This window comes from Phyllobates terribilis, unplaced genomic scaffold, assembly GCF_046119375.1.
Source record: "Phyllobates terribilis strain yellow unplaced genomic scaffold, ASM4611937v1 Scaffold_1__5_contigs__length_1240528914, whole genome shotgun sequence".
In the NCBI taxonomy this organism is placed as follows: domain Eukaryota; kingdom Metazoa; phylum Chordata; class Amphibia; order Anura; family Dendrobatidae; genus Phyllobates; species Phyllobates terribilis.
Genome location: NW_027362761.1, coordinates 503332032 through 503355295, shown reverse-complemented (window position 1 = coordinate 503355295; position 23264 = coordinate 503332032). Strand labels below are relative to the sequence as shown.

Here is a 23264-nt window from a genome sequence, read left to right as displayed (position 1 = left end):
TGCGATCCGTGGTTTTCACTGATGGCACTTGAACCTATGATATCCTATGGGGCAGTGCAAATGTCAGATTTTTTCCTGAAACCAAGTGGTCTGTAGAAAAAATCAGGAGACACTTCCAATTTGGATCTGAGTGTCGGGTTAAAATCGAAAATGCAAGTTTATGGGTCCGTGATACAAATCAAACCGTGCTCGAATGACATCCAAGTGTGGTCCAATTTTTCACGAACCGACAGGAAGGAGAAGGTGGAGAAACTTTTTTTTTCTATACCCACATCCAAGAACACCTGATGCCACTCTGATCAAACTCTGCTCAGAATAATTTGACTGTTTTTCTCGGATGTGGAGACATTGGTCGTGTAACCGTACCCTAACCCAAACCTTTCCTCATTGTAACGTTATTAGTAAGTTTAAAGGGGTTATACTTGATAATAAAAAAACAGGCAAAGGGCAGGAAATGTCATTAAGTATTGAAAATACACATTCATTAGCTGGTCCAACCTCCTGCCTGTCGGTCTTTGATACCTGTAATGTTGAGATGACATCACCATGACATATGTGACCGCTGCAACCAGTTATTGGTGTCTGTGTTCTTATAAGTAATACTACTTTGTTTGTTTTAAGGCATTTTCCCCTTTGGCCAATTTTTGTTGATCCAAGACAACCTCTTTAAGTACTTATTGCTTTAGTAGAGCTCTTAAATTAGTTGTCCAATTGTGTGAAAATGAATACACCAGACAAGATGCTTTGCTTTGATAGCCATGAGAATTATTGATGATGCACGTATGTTTTGTACTTTCTACTTGTACTATTAGTCCTCATTTCTTCTCTCGTGTTTTAGGTATTTAGCAGTATTGACCAGATGATGCAGAACAAAATGGAAGAAAAAGATGATATCACCGAGAAGTCAAAAAACCTGAATTTACCTCCAGTGGAATCTCTCAGCTGGAGCTCCGAGTACTCTGAGATGTTAGTAAAATATGTAGCTGTTTCTATGCAAACAATGCAGTGGTGGACATCTTATTGCAATGGTTGAGACTTTTATTTTCCCAAAGGGAAATGTTTAAAGGGACTCTGTCAGCACAAAATGATTGTTTAAACCAATCACAAGCGCTCGGTGCATCATGGTGTGGCCAAACCGTTCAGTGCACCTTCCTTCCCATCAACTTGTTTTCAATCAATCTTCACTCTGATTTCACTTGATTGATAGTTCTGGCTTAACCAGAGCCAGGTGAGTGCGAAGATAGTGAGAAAACAAGTAGGTGGCAAGGTGACCTGAACTACTCATCCACACCAAGGGTGCACGGAGTGTCTGTACTTGGTTTGAACAATCATTTTATGCTAACCTTTAAGTCATAGTAATGATGTAATCATACCATTACTCGGGACTAGAGACGAGCAGATCGATTCGCTAGACTCCAGTCCAGCATCAGGTCAGTGGTACTTGGGGTCAAGATGGGATGTTCATGAATCTCCTGCCTTGTTCATTAGCCAGAGCTGACGCGACATCGTCTGTGCGTCACGTCGTACAGATGACGTTTCACCTGCTCTGACAAATTAAATGCTGCATCAGGGACGCTGGTAAGAGATTCATGGGACATCTAGCCGCCAGGTACCACTGACCTGGATGCTGGACCGAAATCTCGTGAATCGATCCGCTCATCTCTACTTAGGAGTGACACAAAGCCCTAGCTTTAGTAGTGCAGGCATGGCGAAAGATACGGTGGAGATAAGATATTTAGTAGAGCTCCTAAAACATCCACAATCCACTGAAGAGGAAGTCTAGTATCACACAGCACCCAGGCTAATAAAGGAGAAGGTCACTAGTAGAACTGCACTTTATGATAGCCATATTTCCTAATAAGATGTTTGGGCTGGGGTTGTCCTTATTATACAGTCCAGATAGAACTGAAGTCTTATGGAAATTGGTTATGAGAGGTTTCTTGTAGAGGGGGCAAACATTTACAAAACTTTGAATGTCTAGATGCCTTTAGCCCCTGGCAAGCAGGTTTCTAACTTCTACTTTGTAGAGGAAGTTTCTGTCTGACAAAAGTCTATGGTATATGAAGCAATAAAGCAAAGGTCGTGAGTTAGATAAAAGGGGAATTAATGTGAAAGTTCATGTGGAAGTAAGGCTATGTGCCCACGATGCAGAAATGAAGCAGAAAATTTCTGCAGCATTTCTGCATCTCCCTGGCAGGAAAAAACGCATGCAGATTGTGCATGCGTTTTTCCTGCAGAATACATGCGGATCCACATGCGGGTTCACATGCGTTTCCGCATGCAGATTGACAAGCACTTTCCAGGCGATAGCATCACTTGGAAAGTGCTTGACAACTAGGTCACACTGTATAAATCCATGCTAACAGCATGGATTTATACAGTGTGAACCGTAAAAATTAAAACAAATAAAGCTATACTCACCCCCGAGGCCCCGGCGTGGCGGCAGCGCTGCTTCCTGGCTGGTTCCCGGCTGCCGGCATATCGCGAGACAGAGTGGTGAAGGGCCTGCGGTCACATGACTGTGACGTCACCGAAGGTCCTTCAGCGCTGCTGGCATTCAGAGAGAAACCGCCGGACAGGTGAGTATAAACTTTATTTGTTATTTTATTCTTTTTTTACAGGTAGAATGGTACCCAGGTCTGGATGAGAGTCTCCTCTCCTCCAGAACTGGGTACCATCCGCACATAGAGACGCATAGAAGCCGCTTGTAAAAATGTACAGTCGCGGTTTCTGTGCGTCTCAATGCAAGTCAATGGCGGGAGTTCCGCTGCACTTCCGCAAAATTAAATGACATGCTGCGGATTTTTGTACGCAGCATAAACGCTGCGGAAAAATCCGCAGCATGTGCATAGAACATGCGGAATCCCCTTGGGGACCATGGGGTGCGGATTACCTAGCGTTTCACAAGCGTTTCCGCTGCGGAAATTCCGCAGCATAAACGCTTGAAAAACGCTACGTGGGCACCCAGCCTAAGAGTAGATTGCTGTTCTGTTTTAGGTCAAATGAAACTGAAAAAAGATGTCTCGTTCCAATTGTGAATAATAAAGTATTGAAGAAAGAGTACATGTACATGGTATATAAGATATTTAGTGTAGTAGTAGAAGAGCTGAATCTGCAGCACTCACCCATGATAAAAAATTTAAAAGGCTTTTTTTATCTACTTGGAAAAAAAACCTCTAGAATTTTTTAAACATGGGTGAGTACTTCAATTTTATCTCTTCTACAATTATATTGAACGGTCTACACCATCCTGTGAACGGGGTAAGATGTAATGTGGAGTACTGATATTTTTTCCTCTTCTTTGGACTATAACATATTCCACGCCTTCCCTGACCATCCTTAGTCTCTTTATGTAGGCTATGATACGTCAGGTTCTGGAGCAGACACTTGACTTTTTTTCCTGAGTGTCCATCATATACATTATATTAATGTACTGTATGTATATGTGTGTATATGCAGAGGTCAAAGATATTTAAATTTTTTTTCTTTTTTTAAAAAGGTATGTGCCACCTGCCCTTGTTATACAGGCTGCTGTTAGATACCTTGTTTGTTTTTGAGATGTGTCTGGTGTTGTTACTCTACGGCAGTACCAGTTACAGCACATTGACAATGGTGGCGCTCTTTCTAGAGAGAAAGTCAGAACCTTTTTTTTTTTATTCTGGACCATCTTTTAAACAAGCTTAGTTGTCTCCATTGTTGTGAATATTCAATTTCTTCTAAAGCACCATATTCAAGTTTCTTCTACACATAGAGAACGTGGACATGTATAAGGACGGAGCTCTGCTCAGAGACAACTCACTGTTTGTTTCCATTGATCAAACAGGCAGCAGCTCTCTATATCAACGTCTTCAGATGCTGAAAGTCTCAAGCAGCGGCACAATGCCAACCTCCTGCCAAAGTTTGCGATCTCCTCTGACCTAGAGCGAGATGATTCCGGGGCTGGGGAATCACAGGAAGAAGACAAGTCTGTTCTTGTATCAGAAGACTCTCCGCAGGAAGATCCTGATCTCTCCACACCGGTCAGCATCAGCAGCTCCACAGTGTCAGGTGCGTATACATTATCCTCCAGGCCTTGCAAAGTTATGAATGTCTGTTATCAACTTTTGCTTCCTTCACTCCTAAACCCTATTCTGCAGTGCTGTTTCAATACCTAGTTCATGCTCCTTTACAAGCTCCTTTCAACTGAGGCTCAGCAAGAATCCATAACCCGCATTCAGACAGACTCTACGTCTCTGATCCTCTCTGTTCTCCTTCCCTGTACTCAGGGGAATTCTGATACAAAAACTGTTAGAATATAATGTATAGATTCTTGATGAGCAGCAGTTAAAAGGATCTTATAAAGGAGCATGAACTGGGCATTGCAACCTACTATTTGGGATAGAAAAAAGCTAAGTAAAGTATATTATAAACATTCTTAACTTTGCAATGCCTGGAGGTTAATTAAAGCGTTTCAAAACTTTTTTTTATCTATATTTAAGGCATTGAAAAAAAAATGAAGTGTATTCTCAAATTTCCTCATTATGCTAGAAGCAGAGTTGGCATGGTCTTTCGTGCATGAATCATGTATTTTACATAGGGTCCAATACAAATATGTTCAGACTAAAGGAGAGTTTGATGAACCATACTGTTTTTTTGCTGCAGGGTGTAGCCTAGATTACAAGGGAGCGCTATCTAAATGTAGTTTTAGATTATATCATGATTGGTAGCAAATGAAAAATACAGGTATAACTGTAGGATGGCACAACTCTAGGATAACGTGTATTCTGTATAAATCCATGTTAGTGGTCTTCTGCCACCTCTTTAAATGATGGAGGGTCCTTCAACAGGTTCCAACGTAAAGAAAAAATACAAGAAATTGCCGCTTCCACTGTGTTTTCAGGATTCTTCAATACGGTTTATTAAAATGCAAAGATTAAAACACAACGCGTTTCGACTGGGTCAGCCTTCATCAGGTGAATTGTATTAGTATAATAGTATTCACCTGATGAAGGCTGACCCAGCCGAAACACGTTGTATTTTTATCTTTGCATTTTAATAAACCGTATTGAAGAATCCTGGAGACGCAGAGTGGAAGCGCCAATTTCTTGTATTTTTTCTAAAAAAAACATACTGGCTTTTTGGAATGTACTAGTTTCTAGGAAAATCTGCAGGCTAAATTGTGATTTCCCCCTCCTCCCCCCCCACAAAATGTTCTAGAATAGCAATCCGTGTTCTCATACAATAGCCATATCTGTATCATTTAATGGTATTGAAGTATTGAAGATCAGCCCTTCGGCCCATTCCTCATCTCTATTCATTGCACATATGTCTGGATAGTAAGAATAGACTTCAGCTGTATAGCCGTGGTTGTTGTAATATCTCTGTCCTTTCTTCCTTGAACAGTGAGTAGTTTTTCAGAACACTTAGATCAGATAAATGGAAGGAGCGAGAGCGTGGACAGCACAGATAATTCCTCAAAGCTCTCCAATGAAACCGCTTCTCATATGGCTCGTCAGCGATTAGAAAACACAGAGAAGCAGAAATTGTCTGGGAAAGTGACTAAGTCCATCTCTGCTAGTGCTCTGTCGCTCATGATCCCTGGAGGTAGTGCTATACAAACCCTAAGCATGAAATCTTCTGACTTTTGCATGTCCTTCTCTCGCCATTTGCCATCCATTGTTACATAATTTGTTTGTGACTAGTTGCTGTTCGGTGGGATTTTATGTTTGTGGCACAAGGGAAGGAAAGGAGATGTGATTGGAAAAGGAAGAATACCAACATTTCAGATATTTTTTAAAATGATTAAACTAATAGCATATTACAGATACACTGATGGAGAACGATGTGCCAAGAATGTAGTTTAATATTTGTACAAAAGTTGTACAATATGATGGCTCCAATGCAAATGAAATGAGCGGCTGTGCTAAGCAGAGTGCCTGCATAGCCTATATTAATACCATAGCATGCTATGACGGTTTGCGTAATGCCTGCTACATCTATAATGATCACTAATATGTTATCTTGTGTCCTGGTTGTAAGGGATATTTCATTCATCCTTAAAGGAGTTTTCTCTGTTCTATCTTCAGGAGCTCACTGCCCCCTTGCCTCTTGGTTTCCTACTTGTTAAGGCACGGTATGCTCTTGATGATTGACTGCTTGGACCAACAGCATTAGAGCTGGCCCATACTCTGCTGTCTTCAATGCTGTTTTATGAGCCAGCTTTGCCTTTAGATCCAGCAATCTGGGCAATTTCAGAGCAGCACTTTCAAGCTCTATAGCAAAGAGCTTGTAAGCAATGTGCTCCTTACACGATAAACTGCATCAGTAACCATTAATCTAGAAAATGAGCTGAAAACTATAAACTTCAACTTTGCAACAAATTTTTGCTACTCCAACTGAGAGAATTACGATATAATGACAGAGACCCTGATTTCAGCAATGTATCACCTGCTGGGATGCCTGCTGCAGTTTTGATAAAATTACTATTTTATCTGCTGCAGATATAGCACCTAATGCTGAGCTCTCTGTAACTTCGCCGCCACTACTGATTGGCATGTTTTTGTGTACACTGTGCATAGGCAGAAAGATGCCAATCATTGGTGGGGGGTGGAATTATACAGAGCTCATGAATATGAAGGACTAACTGTCAGTTTTCCCAAATCATACAAGTTTATGCCAGAATTAACTTTTTTTTTTTAAGTTTAATTTCATATTTTACATTGTTAGACTTTTCATCACATACTGCCACATCAGTCTAGTTCTGTCCAGAAATTCTCATTGCTGCCTTAAAGCGAGTCCGCCTGCCCCAAACTGCATTGTATAGGGGCTATACAGCATTGTAGGCAATTTGGCTCCTATAGCAACCATACTAGCACTGTACTTGTTACTGGAGCTGTGCGTGAGAAAGAGGATTCCATGACCTATTATAGCAACATATAATTGGTAGGGGTCCAGTTGCTGACAATTGCTAAAAAGGAGGAGCAGAAGGATTCAAGTTCGAGTTCTAAACTCCAAGCCAATTGAAGATGGACTTTATAATGTGACCATCCTCAACTTCGGAGATCACAATAAAGCCCAGCGCTCATGGTGCTTCTTTTTATTACTCAGTGGAGGTCTCTGCACTCTGATCCCCCACTAATGAACACTTCTAACATGTGTCTATGATATGTCGAAGAGTCTTCTAAAAATGCTCTTAAACCTTAAGGAATCCTATGTACACTATATAGATGTGTAGTACTAGTGGTCAGTAGTTGAGTTGTGAGGTCGTTACTTTTTTCTTTGCACCTTTTTCTGAAAAAAAAATAGATCAAATTTTTTGGTTTTTCATAACAAGATCTGTGTCATGCACAGTGTAGGAAAGACAAAGTGCAACACGAAGTGATGAGGGCAAGGAAGCCCAGACACTAGGGAAATGGGAAGTGGAGACCTCCCAGGCTGATCTACAATCACCCTGTCTACCCCTACCGTCCCTATATTGGTTCCTCACCAATCGCCGCACAGGAACCTATCTCTGTATTTCCTTAGTACTTGGCTATAGATGGGGAAGGGGGGCAGGATGAGCGCTAGTCGATCCTTACTGACAACTAAAGACAGCAAGGGGAGACAGACATGGGGAAGTAGCTTAGCTTGAGTCGACTTCAGAGAGATGGCGTACATGTGCTCTAAGCACCAAAGAGGAAGTAAGAACTGCACTTGCTCCAAACCTTCACAAGGGGTCATGTGAATATCACCTGCCCCTCCCTATTGAAAACTGAAAGTATTAAAACTCCCAGGTCGGGGTGTTAATTAGCAAGAGGAAGGTAGCCGCTAGGTCCTAGAGTAAGACAGATCTAAGAAGGTGTCTGTAATGCCAAACGAAGAGATCTCCTGCAAGCAACTGCAGGGCGACTGTCTGTCACATCTGACACACTAGTGACAATCTGCTTCATCTTGTTTTTATTCAAAAATAACTTGCTTCTCACGATAGCTGTCATGACCTGTTAGAACTGTAGAAATCTGCCACGGTGAACAGTGACTCCAATGTATTTAGTGGGTAAAAGTTTAGGGTTTGCTGTGAATCCTACAGCCGTGTGACATTCGTGTTAGAGGAGACAGACGTTTGACAAGCTTCTGGTCGAGGAACAACCACATCACAATTATGTACTACGTTCCGACAATGCTTATTCCAGTTTCTTGTTACTATGTTAGATAGCTTTCCATCAATGTTTGCTTCATTGCGATTTTCTTTTGATGTATTGATTTAATAAAGCTATCCTCCGTCAGTTTTTTCATTAGCGGTTTACAGATTTGTCTAAATACTTTCTTGCCTGCTGTTTATGGGCTTCAAAAAATGAGTATAATTAGGATTAGTAGAGTAGATTAGTCTGTACTGATTCAATGTTCTTCAGACAATATTTGATTTTTCCTTGAATTTTAGTTTGGGTCGCAAAATTTCAGGGATGGGATTTCCGAACGTAAAAGAATTGCCAGTCTGATATCACACATGATATAATATATTTCCTGCATGGTTTGTATTTGTCACTGAATTGCTTGAAATGGCAACTTCCTACTTCATCCATTGCTTCGCTGTGTGTTCACAAAATAAATGATATCTCTGCAAATATTAATGTATCGTTGACGGTTTTGTTTTGTAGATGTCTACAGTGTTTCCCCTCTTGGAAGTCCAGTTTCCCCTCTTTCCCTATCTTCGGACCCATCCTCCAGAGATTCCTCTCCCAGTCGGGATTCTTCAATCTCATCCTTCAGCCCAAGGCAACCGATCATCATTCAGAGTTCTGGCAAAAAGTTTGGCTTCACCCTGCAGGCGATCAGAGTGTTTGTTGGTGACAGCGATGTTTACACGGTGCACCATATTGTCTGGGTAAGACGTCACTGAGATGTTATGCTCGGTTGTTTTTTTGTTTTTTTTTCTTTTTAACAATTTTTCTTCTGTAACATATTTTTTTTTTTAATATAGTTCATTATTGTTTGCCTTTTTTGCATATTCTTATTTATTTATTTTTTACATAGAGTGTTGAAGAAGGAAGTCCTGCCTATCAAGCTGGTCTTAAAGCCGGAGATCTTATTACCCATATAAATGATGAGCCAGTTCATGGCCTTGTTCACACAGAAGTCATAGAGCTGCTTCTTAAGGTAAGTTTTGGAGTTTCCTTCTCCTTGGCAGTTAGGGTTGTGAGAAGTAAATCACCCATGGTTTGTGTATTGTTCACAAAGTCTAAACTTTAGATGTTTGTTGAAGCTTTCTGGTGCCAGCAAAGGGGCCATAATCCCCAAAAAGTCCAGAATAAATAATTTACAGGTTAGGAACAGAATATAAAAGAAGAAAGAAGGCAAATGGCCAAGGAAATAAGACAAATGTATACTCTTTCTAAGCCAGAGAACTTTTTTATCTGCCTTTTTGATACAGGACTGTGTAAATATTACATGTATGGAGACCTCCTAAATCTTGCCGTTTCCTCACAGAGTGGAAGCAAGGTGGCGATAACAACAACAGCATTTGAGAACACATCAATAAAAACCGGCCCGGCTCGGCGAAACAGCTACCGGAGCCGGATGGTGAGACGCAATAAGAAAACCAAGAAGAAGGAAAATATCGAAAGGTTGGTTGTAGACAGTTTACATCTGATAAACTCTAGGAATATGGTATAATTAGCATAAATCAATTTTTATGGTGTGTCATAAAAATCTCTCAGGAGCAATAATATAAATAGTTTTTGATCTGTTGTAGAATTGCATCACTTATATTGATTTTTTATATATATATATATATACATATATATATATATATACTGAATTAGAGACACCACTGTGATTAAAATACATCAAATATTCAGTTTTTTTTTCATCTACACCCCTTTAATGTCTCATATTTCACATGACCGCAGTACTAAATCTGCCACTTAAGTCTTGTCTCTTCCTGATAAAGGTATGAAAAAATTTGTAGTTGTCAAGCAATATATGCTAGGAGAGTACATCTGATGGAGAACCACGGTGAAGACCAGGCCAGGAAGAGCAGGACGGTCCCCAATACCAACACTGCCTATCATTCCAAACAAAATCCATGCCCGAAAATAGGGAGTTACCAAAGACATTAGTAAACTATACTCTGCTAGATATTGCCAGCTTTCTTGGGTACCTAATAACTCTCCCAACTTTTCATGGATGATATACATGTTTAATAAAGTTTAATTTCTAAGTGAATTGAATCTTGGGGAAATATAGCAGTCCTCAACCCCTTGTCCTCCTTAGGGGGAAAAAAAGTGTTTGAAAAGTGAGTGCTATCAATATAACTTGTAGGAAACCTCAGCGGAAGTAAAAAAATAAATAAAAATAAAAAAAAAAGTTCCATCTGTATTGTAAGAAAACTCTTTTTGTAGTTGATCTGACTTCATCAGGTACCTAAAGATGGGCTATACAAACAGCGTTCACTTTCCAATCACCTTTATGGGTGTTTTTTTCTCCTAATGATTTCATTATGGAGCCATTTGGTTTGGCTCAGCAGGAGGAGCAGAGGTCCAGAGTATCTGTTACCAAACTCTGTCCTCAGGGTTGTGCTCATCTTTACACAACTCAAGTAGGTGGCCATATCCTTGTTTTGCGACCTCTTGTCCTGTCGATATCTCGCAGCTGTTGCTACATCATTCTGTAGGTCCTAATACACATTAGCTGGCTGTCGCACTAACTGTCTCTCCCATACACATTATCGCTTGTTCGGATCATTGCTCCTGTGTTCTCTGTGTCTAGTAACAGCTTATCTCTGGGAAACAATATGATCGGCAGTCTGAAATCAAATGTGCCAAATCGATATTTCCCCCGACAGTCAATTGTCCTGTGCTCCTACACACATTAGACTGTTGGCCGATCTCCTCAATATTGGCAGGTTTGGCTGACATTAGTCTAATGGTTTATGGGAGAATTTTAGGATCAGAAAGTGATGGTATGTCCTAGCGATATACATCGGTTCCTATGATGGGAAAAGCTCTTTTGTGTGTTCTACTTGTAGCTATTTTCCATGTGGTAAAACTACCCAAGTGTAGCTGTTAATGCTCATTTTTTCATGTACTTTTTTCTTTTTTAGGAGGAGGTCTTTTTTCAAAAAGCTGGCTAAGCAGCCATCTCCTCTGCTCCACACAAGTCGTAGCTTTTCCTGTTTAAACAGGTCACTGTCATCTGGTGAAAGTCTGCCTGCATCACCTACTCACAGTCTATCTCCAAGGTCACCTACACCGAGCTGTCGCTCCACTCCCGACTTCCCATCTGGTGAGTTACCTAGAGACCTAAGTGTTGGCTTAAAGCTAATCAAATATGTAAAACTGGACAGACATATGTAAAGCTTAGAGTTTGCTCTGGTTCCTTGATTTGCATAGATACTGAACAGGTTTCATTTCACTTGCAAATTTTTATCAGCAATTTTAATTGTGTATTTGACAACGACTGCTCTCCCAACAATAAGTAGGCACCCATAGCATAATGTTTAGTTTACATTCACACTCATGAGGTTATTGAATTAGTTTTGAGAAGGTTTTGCGTGTGTGGTTGTAGATGTCATTTTTGTTTTCTTAGCCGGAATATTTGTATTATTTATAATAATTATTCTTAATTGTGTTCTTTTTTCTTAGGCACTAATTCTTCACAGAGCAGTTCTCCAAGTTCAAGTGCTCCAAATTCTCCAGCAGGTTCTGGACATATTAGACCAAGCACTCTTCATGGTTTGGGCCCCAAGCTGGGAGGACAGAGGTACAGGTCTGGAAGACGTAAATCTGCTGGAAGTATTCCTTTGTCACCACTTGCAAGAACACCTTCGCCAACTCCTCAGCCACCTTCCCCACAACGCTCTCCATCTCCTCTACATGGCCATACAGTGGGGAACTCAAAGACTACCACCACTTTTCCTTCAAAAATGCATTCTCCACCCACCATTGTTAGGCATGTTGTTAGGCCCAAGAGTGCTGAGCCTCCAAGATCTCCACTTTTAAAAAGAGTGCAGTCAGAAGAAAAACTCTCCCCATCATACTGCTGTGAAAAGAAGCACTTATGTCCTCGTAAGCACAATTTAGAAGTTACCAAGGAAGAAGTTCATAAGCAATCCTCACAACGCGAGCTAACATTGCAATGTCTGGAGATGAACACATGTGATATCTCTGGATCTACACGAGTCAGGCCCGTTGAGCAAGGTTGTTTGAAGCGTCCAGTATCACGGAAACTTGGGAGACAAGAGTCCTTGGATGAGCTTGATAAAGAGAAACTAAAGGTCAAGTTAGTTATGAAGAAAAAAGATGTATCAGAAAGACAAGACTTCCTTCTAAAACAGAACCTAATACAGGATTTACATAGCGAAATGGGAATCCTAGCTTCAGATGTAGAGAAGGAAGAAAAAGCGCACCTTCTGAAGAGATCAAACTTATCTGAGAATAAATTTCCGGTTTATGAATCTCGTTCTGGAGGTATTACATTTAAAGACACTCCTTGCAAGAATGGAAATGCTCGGCCAAATGGTGCCTGTATGTCTATGGACACCCCTTCATTTTGTCATGGTTCACCTGTTGCAGAAAGCGCCCATGTATCTTATGAACTCAAGAAGGCTCCTACATCATGCTCCCTGCAAGATAAACTTACCCATCCTTCAGAGAAGTTTGTGAAAGAGGACAATTTAGATAAGCCGTCTCCAACAAACATTGAATATTTTCGGAAGAAAAAATCATTTGACGAGAAAGACGGCAGCCTGTGTCAAGTCTTAAAATCTAAAATGATTCCAGTCTCTCATGAATGTATGCAAACAAAACCTGGACATATTCAGACAGAATCATTGACCCTGCTAGATAACAGGACTTTGAATGGTCAGAACAATTCTCTCTCTTTTGCTTCTTTAAAAACTTGTAACAGTAGATGTGAAAGCAATGCAGAAAAAGCATCCATTATAGCTACTGAGACCCCAGTTCGGAAAAGCCCTTCTGAATATAAACTCGAAACAAGGGCTGTATCTTCCTTGAAGCCTATCGAAGGCACGTTAGACATAGCATTACTATCAGGGCCAAAGGTTACGAAAGCAGAGTGTGATGATATCTGTAATAACCCTATTAAACCTGATGATCAAAGCCGAAATTCAAGAAATGAGATTGTAGACAATGGAAATGTATTGTTATTTCCGAAAAACAACTGTAATTACTCAAATATTCATACCGCACACAAGGGACCTATTAAAGAGAATCAGAGTGAGAGTCTACAAGCTGAATGTCACACTGTTAAGATTCATCAGAACAAAGAGTCATCAGGCCCCGGATCAAAGAAGAACATTGTAGACGTGACTAATGCAGTCGAAAGTCAAAGGATAAGCACATTGCAACCAATATTGAAGTGTCCAGTGACAGAAGGATTGTCTTCTTCTGTGAAAGCAAATAGACAAGAGATGGCAACTCAGGATATGTCCTCTGTCAAATGCTCACTGGAGCAAACACATAGTACATCATACTCTGAAAGGACTTGCACATTCAGAGAGTCCTGTGAGAATACTCCTGCTACGTGCCTGACACAATCTAGCAACTCCGAAAAATACATTTCAGCGCTTGACTGTATAGAGGAAAAAAATCAACAGGAGTCTGTTCCCCAGATAGACTCTAATAATCACATATCTGTGCTAAAGAATGTTGACTCTTCTCTTCTGGTTGAACTTGGGCCTGCTAACAAAACTTTATCAAATGCACAAGCTAAATCCACTGACTTAAACTGCAATAGCCAAAGTAAAAAGCATCAAGATACTTCACAAAAAAGCACTGCGGAAAGTAAAGGGAAAAATGACGCCGAAGGTCCAATTTTGAGAAAATTGACCCCCTGTTCTAACATGCTGCACACACCTCTCTCTTTGAATGTTAAATCCGTAACCAGTATTAAAAACCTCACAACTGTTAAAGAGGAGCAGACTTCTGCACAGATGAAGCTTGTCAGCTGCCTCAACAAGTCAAAGCTGTTACCAGAATCTAAAGCAGATTCTCTGAGGCGATCACTCCCTGATAAAATAGCTTCCACGCAAAAGCCTAATTCAAAGCTGCCTGAGGAGACAACTAGTCAAACGGTTCACCGATCTGAATGCTCAATAAAAGCGATTACTGGATTAAATGCTGAAGTTGGTAGCCTTACCCCCGGCAAAGTTACCACTAAAACAGAAACTAGTTCCACATCCACTTCTCCCATTACTCAAGTAAACACAAATGCCACCGCCAATGTGTCCACTTCTAAGCTGTGTTTTGACAAGGAGCCTTCAGTTACTTCTGAAACACCAGCCTCTGTAAACCTTAAAGAATGTTCTGCAAAGTCACATCTTAAAGAAAAAACAAGTGCAAATCCAAAATTAAATCGAATGATTGCTACCAAATCCTATGTCCAAGCTAAACCTGAAGTTGCAGAACTTAAAGTTTCCTTAGCGGTTAACCATCAAGATAGTAAAAGCACTGAAGCACTTTACGTCCATAGCGACAAAGGTAAAATTAAGATTACTTCTGTTACAAATCAAGATACTAGAGTGGTGACTGTGGAAAAAAGTAAGCCTAGCGTTTCTCAAAACCTAGTGGGGAAAGAAGGAGACCTAAAAAAGACCCTGCCTGATGCCAACATCAACATTACTTCTTTACCCAAAGCCGCATATCAAGATGTCTCCGCAAGTAAAATGCACTTAACTATGAGTGGTTGTAAGGAGAAAAGCGAGCAAATTCCCAACTTGAACACTGCAAATGTCAAAGTTAAGAAGGATGTCCAGATGTCCTCTGGTAAGACTTTCGCTGCTTTAAGGGAGGGCAATGTTTCCAGTAAACCTGTCACTGATAAGCAATCCTGTGTCCTTACAAATAATACAGCCCCGGTCTCAACGCGGAGAGATCCACCATCATCTCCAAGCAAAAAGACTGTTGCGAAAAACATGCCGAAGCCACCAGCCGCATCTCTGGAGAATTTGAGTAGCCTTTCTTCAGACTTGAAGGGACAAAAAAGAGGAAAGGATACAATTCCACAGAATAGTCCTCACAAAAAGACATAATCTGCCAGCACCTTCACCAAGACCTCTTTACTGTAGTAGCTGCTAATCTGAAACTTCTTTCAAAACCAGCACTGTGTAGTGTTTCCATATCTATTTGTAACCCGTTTGACGATACAGTTAGTAGTTTGTTTCAGATTTCAGTCCCAGCTTATGAGGTTTTCAGTTTCCGGATGCAGTTACGAACAGAACGATGTACCTAGTCGGTAGAAAGGGAAAGGGCTATGGGGGAAAAGGTCTGTAATTTACACTGTAGTATGTTGTGTTAAATGTCGAATGTACAGTTTGCTGCTCAATTCTACTGTTTACTTTCTTAAAAAATGAAAAAAAAAACATTAAGATTTGGATTATTTTTTTTCTTTTTGTTTGTGGAGTGACAAAACTCTGAGAAGAACAAAACCAACATGTGACGACTACGATTAACTGTGGTGTTTAAAGCAATCTTCGAAAGAATTAACTTCGTCCTGAACTCATTGATCGGTTATCTATGGTTATCCTGTTTAAGTGTCCAGCGGTGCCCCATAGTCTTCTCATCACGAGGCCTAGTGTTAGGGATAGAAGTATGCTGACGGGTCCTACAATAATGACCCTTGTTGTGCCAAATAGTTGATATTTCCAATGATGACCTCATCTAGCTAGTCAGTATCGCGCATAGTATGGCTTTGCTATGACTTCTCTATGTTGTCCATACTGTATTATCACCTAGAGCCTTTTGTATCCGTATACATAGCACATTACTACTATTATCAAAGCACTGATCCTTCATTTAGAAAATCGATTCTTATCTTATTGTCAACCTCCATTTCACAAGTGCAAATATCTTAACCTTTTGTGGGGGCGGGAAGAAAAAAATACATTTTGTTGCAGTTCTTGAATGTATATATTTCTGTTTACTACATAGGCTTGAAAGGGAATTGTGTTTTGCTACATAAGAGAATTTTTTTTTGTTGGTGTTGATGTGTAGCCGAGGGCCTTACAATGTAGAGGTTTAGCATTCTCATGTTTTTTGGGGTTTTTTTGGGGGGAAGTGCATTAAATAGCTCCATACATTTCATAGCATCTTGTATTTCTGTATTATAAATATGTGAATATTGTAAGATAAAGGGGGTTTTGTGTAACACGGGGCCATGTTAGAGCTATTTGGTGCTTGGAGGGTAACTTTACTTTCTCTTTTTTTTTTTTTTTTGTAAAGCCTTATTTATATTTTATATACACACTCCCCGCAACATGTATTTGTTAATCCATGGCCGTAGAATGAGGAACTTATCCCTAAGATGACCTAAGATAAATGCGTGACTCTTATTCAGTGACAGCGCTCAGCTTGCGTCCATATCACACAATGTGTAGCTGCTACAATCTTACAGTGATCTCAGAATACAAGTCCTAGGGATTATAGTGCACCTGTCAGCAGGATTGTGCTTAGTAAACCACATACACTGTCAGGAGGGTGCTGTTACACTGAGTAAAATGATACCTTTGTTGATGAAATCCATCCAGTGGTTCTTTTATAATCTTTACTTTCATTTCTGACATAATGATATGCATGTGCTCTGGTGCTCTGCTTATATATTCATATCTCTGCCTTCTGACACGTCACTGTGCTTTCAGTGACTTGCCTACTATTTTAAATACTTCTTGTGAAATTACACAGGCAGTATTTAAAATAGTAGGCAGGTCACTGAAAACACAATGACCCGTCAGAAGGCAGAGATATGAATACATAAGCAGAGCGCCAGAGCACATGCATATCATTATGTCAGAAATGAAAGTAAAGATTATAAAAGAACCACTGGACGGATTTCATCAACAAAGGTATCATTTTACTCAGTGTAACAGCACCCTCCTGACAGTCTATGTGGTTTACTAAGCACAATCCTGCTGACAGGTGGACTTTAAGGAAGGGCGGTCTCGACTGCCAACAGTCTACAAATCAGAAAGAGTGGGGATCCTCTGAAATCCTAGACCTCCACAAGAAACCTAGGCGTATGGCACTTCCGCTGCAGACTCATCAGAAGTAAATGCCTAGTATTGAGATTAACAGGAATAGGCGCCCGGTTCCCACTCAGAACCATCTGTCACTTGTGGAGGTATTGCAGAAGTTATCTATTAAAGTATAGTTTGCAGTACCCACTTCTCTGTATGTCTCTATGCTTGGCACAGAGCACTCTAATTAGAAGCACTCTGCATTGTGATGTTCCTCTAGTATTACTTCCTCCTGGGGATTGTAAGAATAAGGGTATGTTCACACGTTGCGTTTTTGCAGCTTTTTTTTTGCTAAACTTCTTTGTGCAGCAACAAACACTGCATTGTAAATATCAGCAAAGTGAAAGATTTCAAAAATCTCATGCATACACTTGTATTTTTTTTCCTTGTGTTTTTTAGAGTTGCAGGGCCTTTATGGAAATCACATATTTTTTTTGTGTTTTTCACCCTTTCTAATGAAGGGGGAGGGACTAAATTATAAATGCAGGCAAAAACGTGTGAATTTACACCGCATTTTTCCTGCCGAAAAAAAAAAGGTTGCAAAAATGCTAAGTGTGAACATAGCGTAAAGCTGGGGCTACACACTGCCCTGATTAAAGGTCTCAAGACCAAATATCGCTGTATGCCGCTTCTTAATGCAAGTGAATGGGGTCACGTTGCGTCTTGCAGGATACCATGATCACAACAAGCAAGTCTCAAAAAGTCAGAACCATTTGAACTTTTTGCAACCTGCTTGTTGCGGGACAATGCGACCCCACTCGCTTGCACTATACTGTGATATAGCAGTGGCATACAGCGATCCTTGGCCACACAGCCCCTGACTAAGCTTCATCTGGGCATTACCCAAATTATTCTAGGTTGTCCCTAGAAAGCACTACAATGTCAACACTCGGTGTCAGGATTCTAGGGACACAATTAACAAGAGGAATAGTTTTGTGCAGTTGTTGATTTTTTTTATGCCTTTCCAGCAGGAAAATCAGATGAATTGTTTAATGGTCAATTCTAAAACAAAAAAATTTATTTCATGGAAAATACGTTTTTGGGAAAACTGCTGAAGTAAAAAAAGGTTGTAAAATTTTCCATAAATCAGACTCCTTACTTGATTTCTGCAGCAACGACCATTACATGACCGGCAATTGTGTAGCAGCTTGTTTAGACAGTCTTGCACCCGCTTAGAACGATCGGTAGTACGATAGTTCTGTGCGTATATGCTGTTATTGTTCTCGGCAGCACCATCTTGTTTACACCGGACGATGTGCTGCCGAGAACGATGATTTTTTACTAAGCTAAAAATCAGTTAACACAACAACAGAGTTTTGCTCGTTCATTAGATGATTGGTGGCCTGTTTACACTGCAAGTTTATAGGGAAAAGAGCTTTCCTAAAAACTCTTACCCCTGATAATCGGTAATAGGTGTAACTGCACCTATTATAGCAGCTTCAGATCAGTGTTTGCTGTTTGACAATGCTCTACTTGGTCTACATCGATATATTTGATGTTCACAGTGTGGACTTGAGTCGTCTAGATGACATTTTTTCCGGCAATCTTCACATCAGTCAGATATCCATTAACATTGTTAAGATACATGAACCTGTTTTTCCTGGTGCATTTAATTGCTTTTGCCACTCCCTTGAATAAGCAATGCAGAGGACTCTGAATAAATAAGATATGAAGCTTGCAGCGTTAGTCGCAAATCTCTGAAATACCAAATATTCCAGCACCCGCCCATCGCGCATTGAGACGCTGTTCATTTTTGCCTTTCGAGTTCCGCTCATCCCCTTGTTGGTTCAGTGTTTACACCTGTCTGTGTCGTGGAGTCAATTCTCACATCCGTCAAACATTTTGTAGTCTTAAAGTACCCGGTGTGTTCACGTTCCTACTCGTTTGTATGTGTTAACCTTACTACTGATGTCAGATATTTGTGTACTGATTAGTCTCTTCTATGTAACTAAGATCTGTGCTCCTTTTCTAGTCTTTTCTGCTGTAGAAATACCAGCTTAGTATCTGTGCAATAAAGTGTTTGTTGTCTTAACTTTATATAAAACAAAGTACACAAGTAAAAAAAAAACCAGACCCACAACTTTATGAATGTTGTATTTGTTGTATACTGGACAAGTATTTATACTTCAGCTGCAATGCGTACGATTGAAATAAAAAGTCGGCATGAAGGCTGAGGCTGTATGGTTTGTCAATTTATTTCTCTATTAAAGTTAAATTTCTTGGCAATGTATTAAAAAAAATACATATATACATAAATCACCCTTTGTATTAAGAAGAAGAAGAAAACAAAAAGTTGCAGTTTTCACACTGGCCACTGGGGCAATTCTAGACTTCTACTTCCTGTTACTTCAGGAAATTCACATGCACATTAGCAGCAATACACTGATTTTGACCCAATGGTTTGTATTGAAGCGTCTAATGAGCAAGTGAAAGGCCTTCTTTTCCTGTGGCGGTCCTCTTGTGAGCCAGTTTCTTTGTAGCGCTTGATGGTTTTTGCAACTGCACTTGGGGACACTTTCAAAGTTTGCCCAATTTTTCGGACTGACTGACCTTCATTTCTTAAAGTAATGATGGCCACTTGTTTTTCTTTACTTAGCTGCTTTTTTCTTGCCATAATACAAATTCTAACAGTCTATTCAGTAGGACTATCAGCTGTGTATCCACCTGACTTCTGCACAACACAACTGATGGTCCCAACCCCATTTATAAGGCAAGAAATCCCACTTACTAAACCTGACAGGGCACACCTGTGAAGTGAAAACCATTTCCGGTGACTACCTCTTGAAGCTCATCAAGAGAATGCCAAGAGTGTGCAAAGCAGTCATCAAAGCAAAAGGTGGCTACTTTGAAGAACCTAGAATAAAAGACATATTTTTAGTTGTTTCACACTTTTTTGTTAAGTATATAATTCCACATGTTAATTCATAGTTTTGATGCCTTCAGTGTGAATGTACAATTTTCAAAGTCATGAAAATGCAGAAAAATCTTTCAATGAGAAGGTGTGTCCAAACTTTTGGTCTGTACTGTATATATTTAACAAAATCCTGATTTAAAGGGAACCTGTTGCCATGAAAATGCAGTCCAATCCTCTGCAGGCATCATGTTATACAGCAGGAGGAGCTGAGTAGATTCAATATATTGTGTTTTCATCATTTAATCCTCTGCTCTTTCTGGGATTTTCAGTCCAGTGGGCGGTCCTATCAGTGACTGACAGTTCTCTTTATGCACGCCTGTACAAAAAAAAACTGATAGGAGTGCCCACTGGACTGAAAACCCCAGAAACAGAGGTTTAATTGATTAAAACAAAAGTAATACTGCATTTTTCTCACAAAACTATATATCAATCTGCTCAGCTCCTCCTCCAAGTCTACTGCTTTTACATGGGATTCTACTCTAAAAGGACTCTGCTCTTTTTTCTGCCTAACCTGCAAATAAATTGCAAAATAGAGACCCATTATCCTTTTCCAATTATGTGACTGTTGCTATTTTTGAAGTATGTTTTCTTCCGTGTTGACTTCCATTTTTCATTTTTTTTGGATCCGTTCCTCTACAAAACAGTCTAAGGGCTGAATTCCACCCATTGTTACAGGCTTTAGCTTCTTTTGTTTGTTTTCCCATCCGCACAGTGTTCCAAAAGAAAGTTGAGCTGTCCAGCACCAGTGGAAAGACAACAAAAGTCACAAAAAGTTTTTGCAACTACAAATTTTGCAACAATTTTGCACCATGTAAAGTTGTTTTGCTCCAGAAAACCGGTAGACGAATGAGGGAGCTGGATGTTCCCACACAATTAACCCCTTCACCACCTTTGAAGTACTTGTACGTCAAAAGTAGTGTCCTGACTTTAATGCGGGCTCACACGCTGAGCCTGCATTTTTCCCCTCACTTGATGGCTTGTTTAATCAGCCATCACGTGCTTCTTAACAGCTTCAGGTTCCCTAAGGAGACTATTAAATAAAGTAAAAAGTAAGAAAAATGTTTTAAAAATGAGAAAAATAAAAAAACACATGTTCAAATCACCCGATTTTTGCCCCATTAAAAATTAAATAATTTAAAAAAAATACACATTTGGTACTACCGCTTTTAGAAGTGTCCGATCTATCAAAATATAAAATAAATTAATCTGATCGGTGAACTGCATAAAAACCAGTGTTACTTTTTTGGAGGGGGCAGATGCAACATTGCAATAAAATGCAACAAAAGCGATCAAAATGTTGACATATCTACCCCAAAATGGTATCAATAAAAACGTCAGCTCGGGGCACAAAAAATAGGTCATCACCCAGCTCCAGCTCCTGAAAAATTAATACATTACGGATCTCGGTGAGTGGTGATGAAAGCAAAAAATTTTATTTATTTTTTTTACAAATTTCCACATTTTTTTTCACCACCGAAATAAAAAACAAAACAAAACACTATACATGTTTGGTATCTGTATACTCATACTGGGTAATCATGCTGCCACATCAGTTTTACCATATAGTGAACATGGTACATGAAATTCCCTAAAACAATTGTGGAATTGCATTTTTTTTTCTTTGCAATTTCAATGCACTTGAAATTTTTTCCCCTTTTCCAGTGCAGTATATGGTCAAGTGATTGGTGTCTTCCAAAAGTACAACTCGTCCTGCAAAAAACAAGACCTCATACGGCTATGTGGCCAAAAAATAAAAAACGTTATGGCTCTTGGAAGAAGGGGATGAAAAAATGGAAAATCGCCAAGTAGTGAAGGGGTTAAGGAACAGCTGACTTTTTCCCATGGAAGAAATCTGTTAATACAGTATGCTGTCATATAAGGACTTGAAATGCTGGATTTTATCAAGTAGGACTTCTCTAAGGGACCAGGTTTAGTCTAGGTTAGTTAAAGCGGTATTCCACTTTAAAGTTTTTTTCTTTATAAATTATTTGGGGGAAGATGAGAGTTAATATATTCTAAAGGCTTGCTCTGTGAGAATATATCAAAATGGATCTTATCCACTGCTCCAACACTATCTTTCTGCTGATACTCCTGGTCCTTCTTGACCTGGCTCCAGAGTACAGAGGTGACTGCACAATGCAGTCAATGGCTTGGCTGTCATGCAGACGGGGGCACTGGAGCTGCAGGTGGTGGCACTGGAGCTGCAGGTGGTGGCACTGGAGCTGCAGATGGGGGCACTGGAGCTGCAGGTGGAACTGGAGCTGCAGGTGGTGGCGCTGGAGCTGCAGATGGGGGCACTGGAGCTGCAGGTGGTGGCACTGGAGCTGCAGGTGGTGGCACTGGAGCTGCAGGTGGTGGAGCTGGAGCTGCAGATGGGGGCGCTGGAGCTGCAGATGGGGGCACTGGAGCTGCAGGTGGTGGCACTGGAGCTGCAGGTGGGGGCACTGGAGCTGCAGGTGGGGGCACTGGAGCTGCAGGTGGTGGCGCTGGAGCTGCAGATGGGGGCACTGGAGCTGCAGGTGAGGGCACTGGAGGTGCAGGTAGTGGAACTGGAGCTGCAGGTGGTGGAACTGGAGCTGCAGATGGGGGCACTGGAGGTGCAGGTAGTGGAACTGGAGCTGCAGGTGGGGGCACTGGAGCTGCAGGTGGGGGCACTGGAGCTGCAGGTGGTGGCGCTGGAGCTGCAGGTGGTGGCGCTGGAGCTGCAGGTGGGGGCAATGGAGCTGCAGGTGGGGGCACTGGAGCTGCAGGTGGTGGCACTGGAGCTGCAGGTGGGGGCACTGGAGCTGCAGATGAGGGCACTGGAGCTGCAGGTTGGGGAACTGGAGCTGCAGGTGGGGGAACTGGAGCTGCAGTCAAAGTCTTACTGTTTTTTTTTTTTGTTTTTTTTACACAGAGCAAGAATTTAAAACGTCAGACATAGAAAATCCCTTTTAAGAAAATAAGGACTTGATACTGGGCCATGATCAGTGAGTTATTGAGCCCAAAGACGACCATTTTCTGTAAGAAAAATTGCATTGAGTTTCACTTTCACTTTCGTTCTGTATTTTGTGGCAGTAGTGTTGTTATTATGTTGACTTTTAATGTGCCATTTTTTACGGCTGATTTTGGTTGCTTTCCATTTATTACTTTGCACCAAACTGACAATGCTTTATAACCCACTCACTATTTGGTGTGTTAACCTCGGTAGCTCTGCCAAATATGCGTTTCAGACATATTTATGAAATTTTTGAGTTTTTATCTGCTGCTAAAACTTGAATCTAAAGGTGGTAATAATCTTTATTTTTTATATAGCGCTAACATATTCCGCAGCGCTTTACATACATTATCATCACTGTCTCCATCGGGGCTCACAATCTAGATTCC

General features: G+C 40.6%; 1 protein-coding gene across 14 annotated transcripts in view; it reads left to right on the top strand.

The window, feature by feature from the left end:
• The window catches only part of MAST4 (microtubule associated serine/threonine kinase family member 4), a 548534-nt gene extending 532255 nt beyond the window's left edge, over positions 1 to 16279 (top strand). For 11 of the 14 annotated variants that reach the window (XM_073680208.1, XM_073680206.1, XM_073680207.1 and 8 more), the window contains 8 exons: positions 839 to 966; positions 3824 to 4047; positions 5383 to 5583; positions 8613 to 8839; positions 8989 to 9111; positions 9442 to 9578; positions 11057 to 11238; positions 11598 to 16279. In XM_073680208.1, the coding sequence (XP_073536309.1) occupies positions 839 to 966; positions 3824 to 4047; positions 5383 to 5583; positions 8613 to 8839; positions 8989 to 9111; positions 9442 to 9578; positions 11057 to 11238; positions 11598 to 15004 (4629 nt within the window). In that variant the 3' untranslated portion in view covers positions 15005 to 16279. The remainder of the gene's footprint in view (positions 1 to 838; positions 967 to 3823; positions 4048 to 5382; positions 5584 to 8612; positions 8840 to 8988; positions 9112 to 9441; positions 9579 to 11056; positions 11239 to 11597) is intronic. The other 3 variants (XM_073680217.1, XM_073680209.1, XM_073680218.1) reach the window with 1 other exon arrangement.
• The last annotated feature ends 6985 nt before the right edge of the window (positions 16280 to 23264 follow it).